General features: G+C 44.1%; 1 protein-coding gene across 4 annotated transcripts in view; it reads left to right on the top strand.

The window, feature by feature from the left end:
• Positions 1 to 21,443, top strand: part of SPON1 (spondin 1) — a 259,933-nt gene that overhangs the window by 136,168 nt on the left and 102,322 nt on the right. For all 4 annotated transcript variants that reach the window (XR_009249792.1, XR_009249793.1, XM_058688314.1 and 1 more), the window contains exon 6: positions 11,120 to 11,268. Coding sequence is in view for 2 of the 4 variants with exons in the window: in XM_058688314.1 (XP_058544297.1) it covers positions 11,120 to 11,268 (149 nt within the window). In the remaining 2 variants the exon portion in view is untranslated. The remainder of the gene's footprint in view (positions 1 to 11,119; positions 11,269 to 21,443) is intronic.

Consider the following 21,443-nt stretch of genomic DNA (forward strand, 5'->3'; position numbering starts at 1 on the left):
TTGGGGTGCCTGGGTGGCTCAGTGGTTGAACATCCAACTTCAGCTCAGGTCATGATCACACAGCTCATGAATTTGAACTCCATGTTAGACTCTGTGCTGACAGATCAGAGCCTGGAGCCTCCTTCAGATTCTGTCTCTGACTCTCTCTGCTCCTCTCCCACTCATATTCTCTCTCTCTCTTTCTCTCTCTCTCTCTCTCTCTGTCTCTCAAAAATAAAATGAATAAACATTAAAAAATTTAAGAATAAGTAACCATTTATTGAATGTTATGTACCAAGAACTGTACTATTTTTATATGGATTTCCTTCTATGATACCTGTAACAACCCTAGAATGTAGGCACTATTGTTATTTCCACTTTTCCACAGAAAAGGAAACTGAGTCTTAAAAAATTTGGGAAGCTTGTTCAAGGTCACACACTAGTAAATGGTGGAAACAGGAGTCTAATGATGACCTTGAACCAGTAGGATATTCATATATGAAATAAGGATAAACTGATCCATATAACTTCATGGATGAATGTCAAAACTATGCTAAGTTAAAGAAGCCAAACTCAAAGGGCTACATACTATATGAGTTCATTTATACTATATTGTAAAAAATGCAAAACTATAGAGACCAGAAACAGATCATAAGTTGCCAAGGGCTGGGGATGGAGGAATGCAGTTGAGTACAAAGGGACATGTGGTGATTTTTGTAGGTAGTAGAAATATTTTGTATTGTGATTGGTTACATGATTGCATGCCTTTGTCAAAACTCGCTAAACAATATATTTAAAATGATAATTTTTATTGAATTTAAAAAATATTTTCTTTTCTTTTTTTTTGATGTTTATTTATTTTTGGGTGACAGAAAGAGAGAGCATGAGCAGGGGAAGGGCAGAGAGAGAGAGAGACAGAATTCAAAGCAGTCTCAGTGTCAGCACAGAACCCAGTGGGGGACTCGAACCCTCGAGCTGTGAGATCATGACCTGAGCCAAAGTCGGACACTTAACTAACTGAGCCACCTGGGTGTCCCTAAAATATACTTTATTTTCTAAAGAGAAATAAAGCAGACAGTAATTTTCCTCTTTCTGGGTGGGGGAGAGGCAGAGAGAGAACGAGAGAGAGAGAATTCCACACAGCCTCCTTGCTGTCCACACAGAGCCCAATATGGGTCTCGAACTCACAAACTGTGAGATCATGACCTGAGCTGAAATCAAGAGCTGACATTTAACCGACTGATCCACCCAGGCCCCCAACAGTAATTTTCTTCTGATTGCCCCAGCAATTGCCCAACTGTGGGAATAGAAGGGAGCAAAAATCAAGGTTTCAGAGGCTTGGTGGAATAAATGAGCTAAGGTGAGAGCTCAGCATCAGGTTGCAAAGATCTGAGGAAAGAGTTCAAGGAGAGGAAATGGAAACAGTCAGCTTAACTTTCCCAAAAAGCCTGGAAGTGTGGGAAAGACAAAAGATAGACTTTGTGGGAAGAGAACAGGGACAGAAAAACAATTTTTTTCACTCAGAATGAGAAAATTTGAACCTCTTTACTCAAGGGAGAAGATCCTCAGTGAAAAAGAGATTAAAGGTGGAGTTTACCCATGTATTTGCCATCTCTAGCACTCTTTATTCCTTTATGTAGATCTGAGTTTACATCTATTTTCATTTCATTTCAACCAGAAGTCCTTTAGTATTTCATATACTGCAGGCATGCTGGTAATATATTAATGTATTCACTCAGCTTTCATTCATCAAAAAAGTGTTTCATTTCACCCTCATTTTTGAAGGATATTTTTGCAGGATATAGAATTCAAGATTGACCATTTTTTATTTCTTTAAGAACTTTAAAGTTGTCATTTCATTGTCTTCTGGTTTGTCTTGTTTTTGAAGCCAGCAGTCATTCTTATTTTTGTTTTTCTGATTGTAATGTGTCTTATTGGCTCTGGCTGCTTTTAAGACTTTTTTATTTTCTCTAATTATCATTAATTTATTATGATGTGGATAGATATAATTTTCTTTGTTTTTATCATGTTTGCAGTTTATTGAGCTTCTTGGATCCATAGGTTGATATTTTTCATCAAATTTCGGGTAATTTCGGGCATTATTTCTTTACATATTTTTATACCTAATCTCCCTATCCTCTCCTTCTGGGATTCCAATAACCCTTATATTAGACAACTCACTGTTGTTCCAAAGATCACTGAGACTCTAGTTCATTTTTTTTTTTAGGTTTTTGTCTCTGTTTCATTTTAAATTGTTTCTATCACCCTGTCTTTAAGTTTATAGACCTTTTTCTTTGCTATACCCGAATACAGATATTATATTTTCCAGGTCTAGAACTTCCACTGGGTTTTTAAAAATAGTTTCTTTCTCTGCTGAGAGTCCTCATCTGTTTACCCATTATGTCCATCTCTTCCTTTAAGTCCTTCAACTTGAGAGTAGGTGTTTTAAGGTCTTTGTGTGGTAATCGTGACATCCCCATCATCTCAAGAACTCTTTCTTTTGGCTGTTTTTTCTCATGATTATAGATCATATTTTCCTGCTTCTGTACTTGTTAGTAATTTTTTATTGTATGATGGAAATTGGTGAGTAACTGAATTTGTTACCTTCTTCTAAAGAGAAAGGAGTTTTGATCTAGCAGATGGTTAATTTACTGGTATATCTACTTGTTTCACTTTTGAGGCTTGTTTTCTAAGCTTTCTTAGGGTGAGTCCCGAGTAGCCCTTACTCTAGTGTGAAAGTATTTTTCTCCTAAGTCGTGGCTTTTCCACAAATATAATGACCAGAATGGCCAGCAAGGTTCCTCAAATATGGATGGTTGGAAGTCCTACGTCTTCAGCATTGTGTGACTTCTGCACTCTCCATTCAGCTCTTAGCTCCTCAGTAGCTATATTTCCCAGGCTTGTGAAGTTCTGTCCTGCACATATACAGCTTAGTGTTTGGGCAAGGACATAAAGGGACTCCTATGCATATTTATGAAATTCCTCCTTTGTGACATTCTTACTAGTAAATTCTTACCCATTGACCTCAGCATCCCCAGGTTCCTGTCTTTGCCTCCTCAGCTGAGCCAGACTGTCATGCTCTGCTGTCTTCCACCTTCCTATACCACAGACCAGAAAATGCCCAGGACAAACATAAGGCTCACCTCTTTCCCTTATCTCAAGGGTCACAGTATTTTTGCTGTCTATTTTCTAACACCTGAAAATTGGTGCTTCATATATTTTACCCTATTTTATAGTCACTTATGTTGAGAGGGCTAGCCCAGTGCCATTTATTCCTTCAGAGTCAGAAGCAGAAGTTGTGTTAGCATGTATAAACTTGGAGGTTGTCTATAGATAAAACTATCCTATTGTCTTCTCTACTTCACATTGCCTTCAAGATAAAAACTTTTTATTAAGACATTCATATCCCTTCTGATATGCCTGGCTAACTGGCTTCCTCACTGATCATCCCTTCTTTACAAATACTCTCTCTCTTTCTCTCTCTCTCTCTCTCTCTCTCTCTCTCTCTCTCTCTCTCTCTCTCCTCTCTCTTCGCTTTGACCTACCTCGTGCTTTTACATCTACTCCTGGCTTTCTGGTATGCTATGCTTTTGCACATACTGGCCCTTCTACAAAAATACCCTCCCCTTTCCCTTTAATTGCCTTGTCAACTCCCACTTATCCTTTAGAAGGTAGCTCAGCTGTCATCTCCTCCAGAAAGCTCTCTCTAGTACAGTCTGGGTTAAATATCCCTCATGTGTGCTATTGTGTCACTCTGCTTTGCCTTTATCCAAGCTATATTATGTACACTTCATTGTAATTGCCTGTTGTGACCTGTCTTCCATACCTTCCCACCATCCTCCAGACTGAACATCTTAAGGAGCAGGACTAAGTCTGATTCTGCTCAGAGACTCCACGGCCTAGCACAGATTTTGTCAATCTTTTTCTATGAGGACCAGATAGTAAATATTTTACAGTTTGCAGGCCAGACAGTTTCTGTTATAACTACTCAACTCTGCCACCGTAGCAGGAAAGCAGCCATGAACAACACATAAATAGTTGTGAAATATAAAACTTCATTGGGGAAAAAAAAAAAACCAGGCAGTGGGCTGTGGCTCGCTGGTTTCTAACCTAGCATATAGTATTCCTAGTAAACATTTATTTAGTGAATGAATTAATAGAATAGAATATTATTATTGGAAGCCTCAGAGGAAATGCAAAAGGATACAACAAATTGTGTCAGTGCAAGGGTTTTCCCTAGAATGGAAACGTGACACTTTCCTTAAGACCTTAAGGAAAGAAAAAAGACTAGCTGAGTTAAGAAGGCAGAAAGATAGAAAGTTGAGGAATTTCTGGCCAAATTGACAGATCTCCCCATGCAGGGTTTTTTCCAGGAGGCCATACTGGGATGGGATCCTGAAAAACAGAATAGCTTGGTCAGAGTGAGTTCCTGAAGTAGCCAAGCACAGGAAGAGCCAGAGGGCAAGTACAAGCTGCGTTCTGGGCAGCACCCAGGGGCAAACCCAGAGGAGCCAAGTTCTGTAGCTGAATCCAAGGCATCGAAACCCCAAGCAGATTCTGGAACTGAGCCCAGGGAGAGAATAACAAGGGCAAAAGGGAAGTGAGATCCAAGACAACTTTTATGAATAGGGCTGGCAGGTCCACAGCATTTTTCAGTTGGTCACTGGCTACATGATGCCTAGATAAGTCTGTGGTTGGGTTAACCTTGGTCTTCTCAGAGGACTTAAGTGAGAAGGTTGTCCATTTAGAGATGAAAGGACGAGAAGTGTCTGGAACTTAGGGATTGGAGAAGCTCTGGTTCAGCAGATCCATAAGGACCCATCCAGGGCTAAAACCCAGGGCTAAAAGGATACATTGGGTGAGGCTGCGGTTGGGTAATGGGAGTTTGTAGCAATGTAGACACTGAGGTTGTAGGACATTCTCCAGTGAAGCGCCATGAATGTTATGTCAAGGAATTATATGGATGACTTTCTGCAGGACTGAGATTGGCAAGGGAACGCAGCCACTGACAAAGCAGGCTAGGAAATCTGGGTTGTTACTGAATACCTGCCATGCACAGAACACTTCACAGAATCCGTGTGCATATAACATGCTGCCTTCTGCATAAGACAAAAAGCCAGACATGGTTCTTCTTTCATCAGTAATGGTCTTTTAGGCATCATTGTGAATGTAGGCATCACTGGTGATTTAGCACCAGCAATGACAACAGAAAAAGTGTCAGAAGTGAGGTTACTGCACATATATTCAGTATATCTCTTTGGAGGGGCTTTTCACACAAATGCACCTGGTTGGCTATCAGTATCTCAAACTCACATGTCTGATCATTTCCTCCTCCCAGCTTTCCACCAGGACCCAGGTATGTGTAGGCTACTAGAATGCTGCTGGAGCCAGAGAGAGGCGTGCTAAAACTAAAGAGCTGTGTAGCCTTATCTGAGAGCCAAAGAGGTTAGCAATAGTCTTCATTTCTCTGCCCCTGCCCCTGCCCCTGCCCCTGCCCCTTCCCTCAAGACTAAAGCCCTAGAGTTTCACCAAGGACCTCAGCTGTAGCCTTCCTGAGTATTCCTTTAATAAAGCCACAAGTTTGGGGGCACCTGGGTGGCTCGGTCGGTTAAGCGTCCGACTTCGGCTCAGGTCACGATCTCGCGGTCCGTGAGTTCGAGCCCCGCGTCGGGCTCTGTGCTGACAGCTCAGAGCCTGGAGCCTGTTTCAGATTCTGTGTCTCCCTCTCTCTCTGCCCCTTCCCTGTTCATGCTCTGTCTCTCTCTGTCTCAAAAATAAATAAATGTTAATAAAGCCACAAGTATGTACTTTGTCTCCCTATCGCCAGGCTTCCTGATACCTGGGGTTTCTCCTTCTCTTTCCTCCCTTATTTCCTGGAGGGTGCTGGGGCCCAGTGCTGAACCTCTCTGTGTCCCAGCTAAGTGGATGTGCTAACCACCTCATTCTCAGGCCCCAGACTACTGGGTCCCATTTAGATGATTCCCTCCTGGTTTTTCTTTCAGTTTCAGGACCTTGTATCTGTCATTCTGTCATCTCTACCCACCAATTCTAAACCAAGCTGCCTTCCAACCACCTGCTCAGATCTTTTTTGCTTCCCATGCCTTCGAGAAACCTGTCTGGATTTGCCCCATCCTATTCACATTTAATTTGACTGGCTAATATTTATCAAGCCCATTTTATATTCCAGCCACTAGTCATGACTTTGAGGACTTCAGCCTCAGAACCACAACAGGAGACTGGTCATATCAATATCCAGAGGAAGAAAATGAGGTTGAGAGTGATTACTGACATATCCTATCTAGAACTGAGCTTCAGAACTGAGCCTAGAACACACAGTGGTCTGATTCAAAAACCAGAGCTTTAACTACTTCACCAAACTGCCTCCCAAAGACTGTCCAGTCTCCCCTCTTATTGGCTCATACCTCTGATCCTGTGTTTCTGTTTCCTCTCTGCTGTTCCCAGAGTCAAACCCTACACAACGCACGCAGGAATTGTTGCGGTGTCTCCTCTCTCTGGGCCTTCTCCCTTCCCAACACTGGGCACATCCTGGACGTGGTGTGGTGGAGTGGAGAGCGCGGCTCTGGCACCAGACAGATTTGACCTTGAATCCCAGTGTCCTCACTCATCTACTCTTTGATCTTGGGTTAGCTCACTTAACTTCTTTGAGTCTGGGTTTCCACATGTGAAAAATGGGAATTCTTATAGCCTCTTTATCAAGGAACTTCTTATTCTTCTTCTTCTTCTTCTTCTTCTTCTTCTTCTTCTTCTTCTTCTTCTTCTTCTTCTTCTTCTTCTTCTTCTTCTCCTTCTCCTTCTCCTTCTCCTTCTCCTTCTCCTTCTCCTTTTTCTTCTTCATGTTTACTGTGATAATGTAGGTCAATCCTTAGCACAGTGCCTGGCACTTAGTGAAGGGTCAGTACATGCTAAGTATTGGCATTTGATTCTTCCCAGAAAGAAACTTCTGTCATGTTTCCCTCCTTTCACAGTGGGCACTCAGTATCCTTCTTGACCCAGTCCTGACTTTCTCCTTCATCTTATCTCTTTGCCTCCTCTACCTCGAGTCCACCAAATAGTCTCCTCTATTTCCTGACCTCTCGGTGGGATGTAGGGGAAAGAACGTGTGCTCTGAGGTCAGGCAGACCTGGGTTTGAACACCAGTTTTGACCCTCGCTAGCTTTGTGAGCTTTGGCAGGTTCCTTAACATCTCTAGGTCTCAGTTTTCTTATCTATAAAGTGAGAATGAGGTTGTAGTGAGGATTACACCTATGAAAGCATTACACCTGACACCTCATAGGTGTTTAATCATCATATGTATGTCATTATCAGAATCCCTGCTCCTCCTGTCCTGCCAATCTTCCCGTGGGAGCCTCCTTCCACTGGACGGTCTCCTTGATCTTCCATATTCTTTTAGATTCCTCTTGCGAATTCCCATAATGCTTTCCATCCGTAATAGTACCGAGACCTTTGCTTTGTATGGTTCTTTAAAGTTTTCATAGTTCTTTCCAAAACCAGCCCAATTAATTTGCACAACTCTGGGAGATAGTCCAGCTAGTAATTATTACCCCTATCTTTAAAAGGTAAATTGAGGGGCGCCTGGGTGGCGCAGTCGGTTAAGCGTCCGGCTTCAGCCAGGTCACGATCTCACGGTCCGTGAGTTCGAGCCCCGCGTCAGGCTCTGGGCTGATGGCTCAGAGCCTGGAGCCTGTTTCCGATTCTGTGTCTCCCTCTCTCTCTGTCCCTCCCCCGTTCATGCTCTGTCTCTCTCTGTCCCAAAAATAAATAAACGTTGAAAAAAAATTAAAAAAAAAAAAATAAATAAATAAATAAAAAATAAAAGGTAAATTGAGGCTCTGAGAGAGTGAGTGACTGATTCATGGTCATGTGTAGAGGCCTGGAGCCCACTTCTTCCAGCTCTTGGTCACCAGTGCTTCCCTTCCTATACCATTCTGCACCTGAGTGACTGCCATTCACCTGAAGTCATCGCCCTTTCTAATGTTGTGGATTGTTTTCCATGGGTACCTTCCTTGTCTCCCCAGGGAGAAGTCTGGTCCCTGCCCCTGGCCTAATGCCTTGCAGATATCTGTTATATGGTTGATGTCATTCAGTGGATTGGAATTTGATTTAATGTGATATGTTGCAAGACCATTGTAGGAAACTAACAACTAAATTGATCAGAAAGTCGAACTGGTACAATGACATTATATTCAAGTGTAAGGAACCACAAAGACAGATCCCACTCTTGCGACACCTGCCTCTCTGCACTCATGCCTTTAGACTTTGATTCCTTGGATTTGGGGACTTTGGAGTTGCCTGCTCCATCCTCTCTGCTCTGTGATCTTGTTTCTATAATATCCCTGACCATGGTGGATTGTGAGTAATCTGCTGAACCATCTGTTTCCCCACCCCCAGGCTGTGAGTCCCTCCAGGGCAAGCACCTTATCCAATTCCTGTCAGTGTCCAGGACCTGCCACTGTGCTTGGCACATAGTAAATGGAAGTTGAATGAATAAATCAGAAAGACCCATCTGGGTCCATCCCCTCATCTCCCTATGATTGTGCTCATTCCTATTCTCTTATTCCATAGTACATAGATTTCTTATCGCCTATACTGAATAAAAGGCAGGTTTCTTGTTTTACTCATTTTGTAGCCTCCCTAACAACCAGGAAAGGAGGAAACTATAATTATTGAGTGTCTATTGTGTGCCAGTAGTGATTTCATATATTATCTCATCTTTTAAAAATTGAATTTAATTCTTATAATAGGTCAGCAAGATAGGCATTATCATCTTTGAATTACAGAGGAAGGAGCCAAGACTCAGGGAAATAAAGTAATTGGAATTTGACCAAGTTTACATAGCTAGAAAGTGGCAATGCTAGCATTTGAGTCCTTGTAAGACCAATGCCTCTCTTTTTCGTTGCTGCTTGGTGTTTGTTTTTTAACAGCATTCAGGTTAGCTGAGTGTGTTAGCCCAATAGGTGTCAGGAACTCTGCAGAGCTGAAACTTGAATTTAATCATATTGAATCAAATCTGTGCAAGCCTGCTCCCAAATGCTTCGAGCACATATACTGCCACCTTCCCCTTTGACTGTTTGCGTGAAATGCTTTTGAAACATGGGCTAAGCATTCTCAATGCATCAGACACAGTGCTAGGCGCTAGGGACAGCACTGAGGACAGGTCTCCTCAGGGAGGTTATAGTCTGGTGGGGAAACAGACATGTAACAGTGATCATAAATGTTATCTGTGCTATGGGGAGACGGGAGACAAGACTTAGGTCAGCCTGGGGGCTCCTGGGGGATTCTGGGTAAATTATGAAGGAGGGATGAGAGTTGGCCAAGCCAAGCAGGAGGAGAGCATAGAGGTAACAGCATGTGCTAAGCCCCTGAGGTGCAGAATTACAGGCAGGGTGGGTCTGGGAAAAGGGGGCATTTTGGTAGAACAAGGCAGAAGAAGCAAGAGACGCTGAAGCTGGTCTCCCTGTGTTCACAGCGTGAACCAAAGGTCACATGTGGCTCCCAGCCCTTGGCCTTACATAAGTAGTGCTCTTGACTTAGATGACAACCAGGAGAGTCTCCTCACCCAGGAAGTGAGTTACACAAAAAGCTGGCAGCATATCCATCTGTCTTCTCTAGGGAAATGATGGATGAACACAGTGTTTGCATTTCCCTGATGTGTAGGAAATAATGAGCAGGCGATTGGGCAGGCTTACACAGTGACATCATGTGCCTGGGGCAGGGCATGGCAGCCCTCAGCAGGCTGGGAGGGTGGCTTTGTGCCCGTGTTCTTGATGGGCGCCTGGAGCAGAGGGCTCTGGGGTAGCAGGGAGCTCATGTAAACCGGATCGGGCCCTGTTCAGAATGGTTTTCTTATGTGGTAGAGTAAAGCAGAGAGTTCTGTCACCCCGGGCCACAGGGGAGTGAGCTGCAATTGTTACTTGTGTCCACCCAGTTCGAGTTTTCCTCCTCACTATGCCTGAAAATGTCCTTTAACTCAGGACTTTATTAACCAACCAAAGAATGGCTGAGAACTGACCTGGCCTTATGATGGACTATATGTTCATTAACCAGCATATACACATATATATACATCAATACTCATCACAGCAGAAACAAACCCAGTGAAGTGCTGATGTTGACTCTCCATTCCTCTCCCTCCTCCCCCTGGCACTTGGAAGACCCCTCAGTCAGTTTTGCCTTGGTCCTGTCCAGATCTTGTTCTGTTCTCCCCCCACATCACCCACTGGTTCCCTCCTACACCTCCCTCCTCGTTCATCCACGTCACCCTGATGTCATCCTCCTCACCACGTCACCCTTCCCTCCTGTAGGCACCCTCCCCCATGATCCTCACCAGACCACTGTGGACCAGTCCCTTCCACATACCCAGACCACCTCTCCCCATCCTCTCCCGTGGCTAGTCTGCCTACCCCTCATCCTGGAAGGCACAGAAAAGCCAGCTCAAAGCCAACCATGCTTATTTCCAAGAGCTTCCCAAGCCCACACTCATTCCCTCTACCCTTTGCTCCTTGCTCTCCCCCCACAGCCCCACACTCCCCTTTTGCTCCCTCTAATGCATTCTTCACATGGCTGCCTAGATGAGTTATCTAAAATTCAACTGTGAGTACGCCATTCCCCTGCTCAGGACCCTTCAGTGGTTTCAGACCCTTTCAAATGGCATCCAAATTCCTGACGCATGTGAGGCAGAGCCATCCATGAGCAGGCTCCTTTCTACCTCCCTGGCATCGTTTCCTACCTCTCCCCTGACAGTTGGTGACACAGCAATGCTAAATTACTTATGGCTCCCCAAACACACAGTGTTATTTAATGGTTCTGAGTCTGCCAGAAATAGCCTCTCCTCTCTATTCCGTCTTACAAATCAGATCAGCCTTTAAAAGTCTTGCTGAAACCCTTCCCTGAAACCCAGAATGATTTCTGTCTATTGTTGTCCTGTCTGCATATTCCCAAGACCACCTTGTTTACAGCAATGGTTTTATTCATCCCTGAATAGCACAGGGCCTAACACAGAGTGGGGGCTTAGCCAGTGCTGGTTGAATAATTGTCCAATTACACTTTCTTTGCAACATTTAAGGGACTCGTGCATTAGCCACAGCCACACTGATACCTGCATTCTGATTGGCTTTCCCAGGTCGGGCCAATCACTGGTCTGCAATCATTGGTGGATCCCACTCCAAGAATTACGTGCTATGGGAGTACGGAGGATATGCGAGCGAAGGTGTCAAACAAGTTGCAGAATTGGGCTCACCTGTGAAAATGGAGGAAGAAATCCGGCAACAGGTAAGAAAAACAATCACAGAATGACCCAAAACCAGGAGTGCAGTCAAAACATCCCTCAGATTTCTTTCCTGGGGGCTTGAAATTCACAGTACAATATGCTGGAAAATCGGTGCCATAGGAAGCAAAATCTATTTGCTGAGTTTGGGGGTTTATGTCAATGTGAGGACAGAGACACACATGTCTATCCTGTTGTCTCAGATTTTCCCCGACTGTATTTGCATTTTCTTAAGTTTGTACTAAAATCGGCTGCTGTGGCCACGTTTTGGGATGCGGCCTCCTGAGAGTCAATGCAGTTGGTTATGGTTTTCTTGCTATGATCCTTGAGAGGGTCGCAGGAGTGACACTGAAGTTGTCCACACCAGAATCACTATTCCAAAAATACACTGCATATCAGCCCATGCTTTTTGCGACTATGCCTCGAGGTGTTTAACAAGTTAGTTGGTCATTAGTTGTAATAATTAGGGACTGAGGATCTTTTATGTACCATGTACTGTGTGCCACGGGGCCAGGAACTGTACCATTATCTAGCCACCCGCCCCCCCATCCCATTGAGAGTTAAGGGAGAAATAGCCCATCGTTCTTTTTGATTTGCTTGGCTGACAGTGCTATCGTCCCTCATTAAAAGCACTAGAAAGAGGCCGAAGAAGCATCTGGCAAGAAGAGCTGCCATTTTTCCATGGCCATTCACAGGCTGTACTGTGGAGAGGTGATGGGCCAGCTTCGGCTGGTACCACGCACTCACAGAAGCCCTTCAGGCCTGAGAGGGCCCACTGGGCAGATACGGCTCACTGCTCACAAGTGCTCAGGAGGGAGTAAGAAAGGAGCAAGCGTGCTTGGAATGTGGTCATTTCAGAGCACAGGTCACTGCGAGGCTGTCCCACGTCTCCTAAGACTGCAGGAGGCCCTGGGGACCTGTCTCAGGACGTGTGTGTGCCCACAGGCCTGAGCAGCACAGGAGGGCAAGCTAAGCTGAGGCCCCTGGTGCCTCCCTGTGAAGTCTCCCGTCGGGACTCCAGGCTGCCCACAAACTTTAAACTGAATGCAGCACAGGTCACCCTGACTCCTCCTATAATCTCCTGAAGAATCCTTTTGGACCAGAATCCAAAAATTCCCAGGAATTAGCTTATGTTTTTTATTAATTTGATTTAAAGCCTTTTCTACACTCTTGGGAAAAAATGTCTAACCAGATGTTTCAAGATTGCATGTTATTCATCACAAGTGTATCTAACCAACTAGCTAGTATTTCCCAGACTCTGGCCAGCATGCTCATAACTCGCCTTGCTCATGCACATACACCTGTGAGGCCATGGAAGACACCACGTTTTTTTTTTTCTAACTTTGTTTATTTATTTTTGGGAGTGCAAGTGGGGGAGGGGCAGAGAGAGAAAAAGAGAGAGAGAATCTCAAGCAGACTCCACACTGTCAGTGCAGAGCCCAGTGCAGGGCTCAAACCCGCAATCCGTGAGATCATGACCTGAGCTGAAGCCAGCTGCGTGACCGACTGAGCCACCCAGGCACCCTGGAAGGCATCGTCTTGGTCCTAATCTGTCCAGCCTGTCATGGGGGAGGATCCTTTGCAATCCTGAGGGTCCATGTTCCTGGTTCTCAAGCACAGGATTCTGGTACACTGGCTTGGCAAGTTCCGTTGTGTGGCATGATAAAACAACACACACACACACACACACACACACATTACAAATAATAGTTGAAACACTGAAGTTTGAAAATAAATTAGGTCAAGGTCAAGGGCATCTTCTTAATAATGCCAGTCTCATTCGGTGTCCTTCTCAAGAGATTCCTGGAGAGAAGGGAAGCATGTATGAATCATGAGAAACTGGGACCAGTTGTGCCAGCAAGCATTATTTATCATGTGTCATAGCAGCAAAAAGGTTGGAAGCTGATGGATGGGGCCCCCAGCCTTAGAACATCCCCCTTAGGAAAACATTCTTTGCTTGGTGTGTTCCTAACCAGCACACATGGGATTAGCTATCTAATCCCACAGTCTGCCTATCCCAGCTGGCTAGTATTCCTGACATTAAACCATAATAGGTTTAATTATGAATACTGCACCTGGGAGTTAAAATCCCACTGAGCATTATCTCGGGGTCTATCACTGTCTTTCAGGCCCCCTGGTGCGGGTGTCTACTTTTAGCACTCATGTCTAGTCTGAGAAGACAGTAGTATTATCCCTGTTTTACCCATAAGGAGACTGAGCCCCAGTCAACAACCAGAGAATACTGGAAGTTAAACCCAAATCTGTCTTGCTCCAAAGCTTGTACACAGTACCATATATATAATTTGCAAGGCCTAGTGCAAAGTGGGGCCCCTTGTTCAAGACTTAAGAATTCTAAGATGGTTCTGCTGTAAGAGATGATGTAAGAGAGAGATGTAAGAGAGAGAGCACGCGTGCATGTGAGTGGAGAAGAGGCAGAGAGAGAGGGAGAGAGAATCCCAAGCAGGCTCTGCACTGACAGTGCAGGGCTCAATCCCACAAACCATGAGATCATGACCTGAGCCGAGATCGAGAGTCGGACACTCAACTGACTGAGCCACCCAGGCACCCAATGCTGTGAATTTCATAGCGTGGGGCCCTGAGAGTCTGCTGGTCACACACCCTTGAAGGTGGCCCTGCCAGTCCACTTGCCTGCCCGGTACAGCTGCCCCACAGAGAAACCCCTCTCACCAGCCTCTTAAATAATCCCTGTTTCCAGAGCTCCACTAGCAGTGCATCAAGCCCCAGAGCCCCTTGGAAAGTCAGCCAGAGAGAGTGATTTCCCGGCCTCTTTAGTTCCAAACCATTCATAATTCTCAATATTGTTCCCTGCAAACACATAATTTATTATATTTTTCTGTAAGTCAGGTAAGAAACAACATAAAAAAGAGCAAGAATATGAATCCTTCCAGAATATAAAAGTGTCCTCTGAATAACTGGGAACTTGTTTGAACACATCTACAAACTAACACAGTGTTCTCAGCCTTTAATGTCTTATATCCTACCAATCACTCTATCAAAGAACCTGAGTCCAACCAGGATGGGGGGAAAAAAAAAAGCCCTTTTTTCCCAAGAAAGACATTTATATGCTTACTAGCATTCTCTTATTATAGACTTATCGCTCACCTGTAAGTTTCAAGGGCATTAAAAATCACAGTAGATATTGTTGGAGGTAAATCTTATGCTAATGGCTTTCAAACACAAATGAACAAAAATAATAACCCCATTAGTAGTGGAAAATTGTAATAATATTGTTGAGTATAAATTTTACTGTTACTCTAACTGCAAAACGGCAAGAAAACTAATGAAAAATCACCATCATGTTATTGGCTATACCACTGATGGCCAGAAAGAGACGAGGAAACGCCCAATGCACACTTCTTAGCGGACAGACAGAGTGTCCTGATGACCAGTGGGGAATGTGCATTAGAAATACTGAGCTCAGGCTAGACCTTCAAGTCACAAAGAGGTAACCCTAGGCAGGTGGAGGCAGTAGAGAATGTTAGATCAACTTGTAGGTGGACCCAGGAACTAAAAGTGAGCGGATATTTGCTCACTGTTAGGAAAATGTTGCACTGAGTCCGTTTCTACTTTATCAAGCACACCCTTATGGCATGTGTCCAAGGCATCTGGTTCTCTGCCAACGATGCCCATTCACCGTGTTAGTCATGCTAGAAACCTGGGCATCATCCTCGATTCTCTCCCCTGCCCCAACTTTTGCCTTCTGTCCTAAGTTCATCCAGTTCACTCCCTCATCACCACTGCTCCACTAAGCCGCCCTCCTCTCCTGCCTGAATTATTGCACTAGCTTCCTGATCTCCCTGCCTCCAGTCTTCTTCCTCTTATCCACACTGCTCTAGGGCCATTTCAAGAAAACACAAATCAGATTATGCCATTGCCTCCGACTAAGATGTCCTAACTGACCCTAAGATAAAGTTCAAACTCCTGATCATAGCTTGAGGACCCTTCCTGATCCAGGCTTGTCTCACCTGTCCATCTTATTTCTTGCTTCCGCTCTAAGCTTTGCCCATCCGGAGCCTCTTTTACGCTCCCCAAAGAGCCATGCCCCTCTAGCATCTGAATCTTCCCTCAGCCTGGAACATCTTCCAGCCCCCCTTCACCCAGTGAACTCCTAATTATCCTTCCAGGCTCACCTTGTTTCTTCCTGGAAGCCTTCCCTAATTCTGTACAAAATGGGTGACCTTGCCAGGTGCTTGCACAGCACCCTGTACCTCCCCTGTCGTCACCCCCATCACATTGACTGTAAGTCCTTGTTTCGTGTCTCTCCCTCACTGAAATGTAAAGTTCAGATCTGTGCTTTTGGTCGTAGTAGCCTCATGTACAAATGATGCAGCTTGTTATCTGCCCACTTGTCATCTAAAACCTGCTCAATACTTCCCCTTTTCTCCCCACGTGGCCTTAAAACCTCCCCCTCTGCCCCTGGGGCCCACATCCCAGTCCATGGCCCCAGTAGGCCATCACATACCAGCTCCTGTTCACTCTTCTAGGTTAGACTTTCCTCCCCATTTCTGGCATCCAGGAAATGTTTCCAAATTTTTCTAAGTTTTCAGTTACGTATTTTTAAAAATTTATCCATTACATTTTGTCCAACTTTTTTCCAATGTTTTATTTGTTTTTGAGAGAGAATACACAAGCAGGGGAGGGGAAGAGAGAGAGGGAGACAGAGGATCTGAAGCGGGCTCCATGCTGACAGCAGCAACAAGCCTGATGTGGGGCTTGAACTCACAAACCACAAGATCATAACCTGAGCTGAAGTTGGACGTGCAACCAACTGAGCCACCCAGGTGCTCCATCTAACATTAAAAAAAAAAAAAATTTTAATGTTTATTTATATTTGAAAGAAAGAGTGCATGAGCAGGGGACGGGCAAAGAGAGAGATGGAGACAGAATCTGAAGCAGTCTCCAGGCTCTGAGCTGTCAGCACAGAGCCTGACACGGGGCTCGAACTCTCAAGCCGTGAGATCACGACCTGAGCCGAAGTCAGACACTCAACCAACTGAGCCACCCAAGTACCCCACCCTGTCTAACATTTTTATGTGTTTGAAGCGGAAGGGAGAAAGTTGAGCTCTTGTGTCAGCTCAGTGTTTTGTGTTTTGTGTTTGATGTCCACTTAATATCTCCAGTCCCTAACACAGTACCTCACACATAGTAGGTGCTCAACAAATATCTGAATTAACTGACAAGTGAGTCACATATATTTCTTGCATAAAACCATGAGCTTTGAATGGTCACTCACTCATGGAAAATGCCCTAGAAAAAAACCACTCCCGCTTTTATATATATCTCTAGCTTCAAGGCTTCCCTGACCGTAAGAGGTAGGATAATGGTGGGCCCTAAAACAGGCATTGATTATTTCATTTCAGGGGGCCCTGCCTTGGAAGATTACTTAAGCCAGCCAGCAGGATTGTCACCCCACCTGTGACACAAGAATCAATAAACAAGCAGGTGTTCTTTTTCTTTAAAGTTAAAATAGTGTATAAGACTCTGGGTACTGGCCAAAAGGGCTTGAGAATTTTCTTTTCTCATCTCCTTTTAAAGCATTTAAATCATAGTCTACCAAACATTTGTTTTTCCTGATTTTTGATTTTCTAAACTTTTGATCACTTTTCTCTAATTAAAACCATTGCCTTCTTGGGGTGCCCGGGTGGCTCAGTTGGTTAAGCGTCCAACTTCAACTCAGGTCACGATCTCGCGGTCCGTGAGTTCGAGCCCCGCATCGGGCTCCGGGCTGATGGCTCGGAGCCTGGAGCCTGCTTCCGATTCTGTGTCCCCCCTCTCTCTCTGCCCCTCCCCCGTTCGTGCTCCGTCTCTCTCTGTCTCAATAAATGAATGTTAAAAAAAATGTAAAAAAAAAAAAAAACATTGCCTTCTTTCTTATGTTTTCCATGGATTGTGACATGCTGCCTCATCTGGTTGAGAAAGTCACTCGCACACCCACACACACTCATTACCAGCTTTTGTTTGTGACAATAAAGCTCCACTGATCTTCAGTACATGGGAGAAGTAGTACCGTATAATAACTGAAAGCATTGGCTCCAAATCAACATTGCCTGCGTTCATTCCTGGCTCCATCACTTACTGTGTGACTTTGGCAAGCTGCTTAACCCCTCTGTGCCTTGGTTCCCTCTTCCATGAGATGAGGACGGTAAGAGTGCCAACTTCAGAGGGTTACTGTGGGGGCTCAGTGTACTGATATGCATGAAGTGCTTGGAGCAGAGCCTTTCCTGTAGAAAGCACTCCCTAAATGCTACTGATCTCTGCCATGTTTTCATGGTTGGGTCTCCATTTCTTCATCAGTAAATCAGGGGTTTGTCCTCAGATGGAAAAGCCTCTGCAGGAACCAGAAAAGCTGGTGACTCAAATTGTTCAAGTTCACCATGTCACTCCTCAGCCTGAGAATGCCCACAGAATGAGGACACGACTCCTTTGCCATCCCCCAGGCTCTGCCTGCTTCTCCCCCCCTGCCTGGCAATGCCATCTCCCCATATGCCCTAGCCCTCTGTCCCAAAGCTGAGGGGCAATTTGAGGACAAGAACCACACCCTCACATTAAAAAGAAACCGCAACAACAAAACTCCATACCCATTCCAACTCTATTCCTGTCCTCAGACTCTTCCCCTTCCTTTGAGCAACCTTATCTGGATGTCCGCAGGAGCTAGTTCAATGCCACCTCCAGAACAAGGTCTAGAGGCAACCAAAACCAAGAGATCTTCTAGTATGCATCAGGACACAGCCAGAGGTCACACATGCAGACAAGGCTCCCAACCTGAGGAAGGAGATGGTTTAATGAAGCTTCTTGATTATATGTAACAGGAACCTACTCAAACTAACTGGAGAGCAAAGGAAACTTTATGTAGGGACAAAATAGAACTTAGGAGAACACAAGTTAATACTGAGTGAAAAAAGCCTCAGGAGAGCTATGCCTGGAAGGCATCAAGCTGAGACAAATTGTCACTTTTCTCTCCCACAACCCCACAGTCCCCCAAAGTCACATAGTTTTTTCTACAGTTTTTTTTTTTTTGAGAGTGAGAGAGAGCACACATGTGCATACGCATGAGTTGAGGAGGGGCAGAGGGAGAAAAAGAATCTTAAAAAGCCTCCGTGCCCAGCATGGAGCCTAACACAGGGCTCGCTCTCACAACCATGACATCATGACCTGAGCCAAAAATCAAGAGTCAGATGCTTAACCAACTGAGCCACCCAGGTTCCCCTTTTCTATGTTCTTCTATGTGAATCTCTCCTCCGTCCTCAATAGACCTACTGTCCCTGCTTGCTAATGTTGCACATGGCTCCAAAGGGTGGCTATATAACTCTCTTCCTTGGCTTCCCATAGCCAACTGAGCCTTTTTGGTGACTCTTAGCTGAAACACTAGGAAGACAGATTGATCACTGGACAGTCAGTGCACAGGCACCCCTGTATCAGATATCTACCCTTAGTCTAATCAGTGGCTACCTCCATGTAAAGAACCACACAGCTCGTTACTCCACATAGGAGCTGTGGGTAGGGCAGTTTATACTAAAAAAAAAAAAAAAAGGAATGGAAAGTAGAAGGTAAATTGATGGACATTTCGAGGCAGCAGTGGATTGGCAAGAATTAGAACAGATTGCAGAACCTCAACCAAAAGCCCAGAATTCAGGGCAGCATGTCAGGCCTGTAGGAGCAGAAGGGGGGGCACTAGAGAGAACAGAGACAGCATGAAGGAGAAGAGAGATTAACAGAACCCTGGGATGTAGAGCTAAGCCAATTGGGCAAGAAGATGCTGGGTCTAGAGATTGGTTCAGCCACTGAGGTGGAAGCAGGGGGCATCACTAGACCCATGCATGACGATTTGGAAAAAGAGAGATTAGAGAAAGGATATGGGGATGGAGAACACTGTCATGATCACAAGTTGCCCTTGCCACCTACTGCCTTGCATTGTTACTTAAAAACCATGAAAACAGTACAAGACAAGTAGGTAAGTTTTAATGTGGCTTCCGAAGGTCTTTGACCTTGAGTAGGTCACCTAACCTTCACTGAGCCTTAGAGTCTTCATTTGCAAAATGGCGCTAGTGAGAACGGGAACTGCATATGTTGGTTATGAAACAGTATACGCAATAATACACATGCAGTGCCCATCAAAGAATAAGCCCGTTATTACTTTTATCATTGGGACAAAAAATTAAGTTGAAGGATTTATCATCCTCCCTTCCTCCCACCTTCTAAGATGCTTCGGTTTTATTGGGTGGGAATGCAATTGGAAGAGGTAAACCGTGCTACAGAGAAGGTGCTAGAGGATGAAGACCATGTAAAGAAGTGAGGGAAGAAAGAAGGTCAGAAAGCTGAGACAGTATTAGAACGTTAAAGAGTGAGAAGAGACATATTTGAGCAGCTGCCATTTTGGAGTGGAAATCAGGGAAAGAAGGAAAAATCCAGAGGAGATTTTTCATGAATTTAATTTCTACAAGAAGAGCCATTAAAAGGGAGTAAGCCCTTTGCAGAACACTGTGTGAGGTAATTTACCCTCTGCTGCGTCCTCAGGAAACATTCAGTAAAGACCTGTGGTGCTTTTCACGCTTCTTGGAGTCAGATTGGGTAGATTCTTCTTTTAGGTATGTCACCCATCTGCCCAGAGCCCCCAGGGGTGCCCAGTTTTATTTGGTTTACATTAATATCCGTACTCATACCTCCTTTGTCCTTCCCATCTCATTCAAGGCTTAACCCCATGGAATGTGTCCAAGTGGGCACGCGGTTGATAGCAATAAGGTGATTCTGAGAGTGGAGATGGGGAAAGGAGTTAAATAAACATTCTCAGTCACAGACCCTTGGTACGGAAATTAGGACATCACTTGAAAGGTGTGATTTCAGTCATACGAAACCTCTTGTTTGCTTTCAGTTGAGTCTTCAAACAAACCCCAATCGCAGTAGGACAGGGAGCCACAGTGATTCAGCAAAGCCTGTTCTTTAATAAAAGTGGCACGGCTGCCTTCGCTGGAAGGAAGCAAAGCTGCCTCCTAGCAGCAATTCCCAGCCTGCGCAGTTTTATAGCAGAGCATTGCTGATCCCTGGAATTTTTCCAAAAATTTCTGTATGAGAGAAATGGGGGGCAACTTTATTCGAAACTTATAGATGATTTAACTCAGGAAAAAAATCTATTTTTACAACCACTGAGCCAAAATATGGCAAACAGAAGGCAAATTTAAATGGGGTATAATTAATAAGCTGCCTTGATATTTAAAGGGCAGTTTGGTAAGGATCTATCAAAATTGTACTTTTTCTTTTTTCTTACTGTGGCAAAAAAAACCACACATAATATTTACCACCTTGATCATTTTTTAAGCGTTCGGTTCAGCAGTGTTGAGTGTATTCACATTGTTGTGTGTATATTTTCTTTATGACTCAACATAGTAAATCTGTATCTAGGAGTTAGGCTTTCAGAAATATTCTCACACAAAGCTGTGTGGGGAAGGATACTCATTACAGCATTGTTTATAAAAATAAGAAGTGGAAAGAAGCAATCTTTTATCAGTAGGGGACATACTAAAAATTCTGGCTGTGTTAAAGAAAAAAATTCTGGCTGTGTTTCCATAGTTCAAAACCATGCATCTATTAAAGGGAATAAGGCAAGTGTATATGTACTGATATAGAATGTTCCCCAGTATATATTGTTAAGTGGGGAAAAGCAGGACAGTGTCTCTAGCTTGCTGCCATCTAAGTCAGAATCAAATTATTATATGCACATATAGCATTTTCAGTGCATAGAATACCTCTATGAACATACACCAGAAACTCACTGTCTCTAAAGCAAAACGGGAGAGTAGGGACCAGAACTGGAAGTTGTATTCACATTTAATCATATACCCCTTTGTACCATTATACATATACATGTTACCTTTTTAAACAAATGTTATTTAAGTAAACAAAGAAAACTTTGATATGAAACTGAATATTGCAGAAAGGCCAAGCCCTAAATTTAACCTGTAAATTTAATATGCTCCCCTAGAAACTCGAATATTTTTTTAAATTATCCAGGCTGATTTTATGGAAATGAAAAATTAACTAGTCAAGAAAGCCGGAAAATATCAGAAAGATAATAATGATTGGAGAGAGAGGGGGAGAGAAGACTAGCCAAATCATATATTTGCAAATGCTATATCCAGTAAAGGGTTAATACACAAAATATATA

Source organism: Neofelis nebulosa, chromosome 10 (genome assembly GCF_028018385.1).
Source record: "Neofelis nebulosa isolate mNeoNeb1 chromosome 10, mNeoNeb1.pri, whole genome shotgun sequence".
Lineage (NCBI taxonomy): Eukaryota > Metazoa > Chordata > Mammalia > Carnivora > Felidae > Neofelis > Neofelis nebulosa.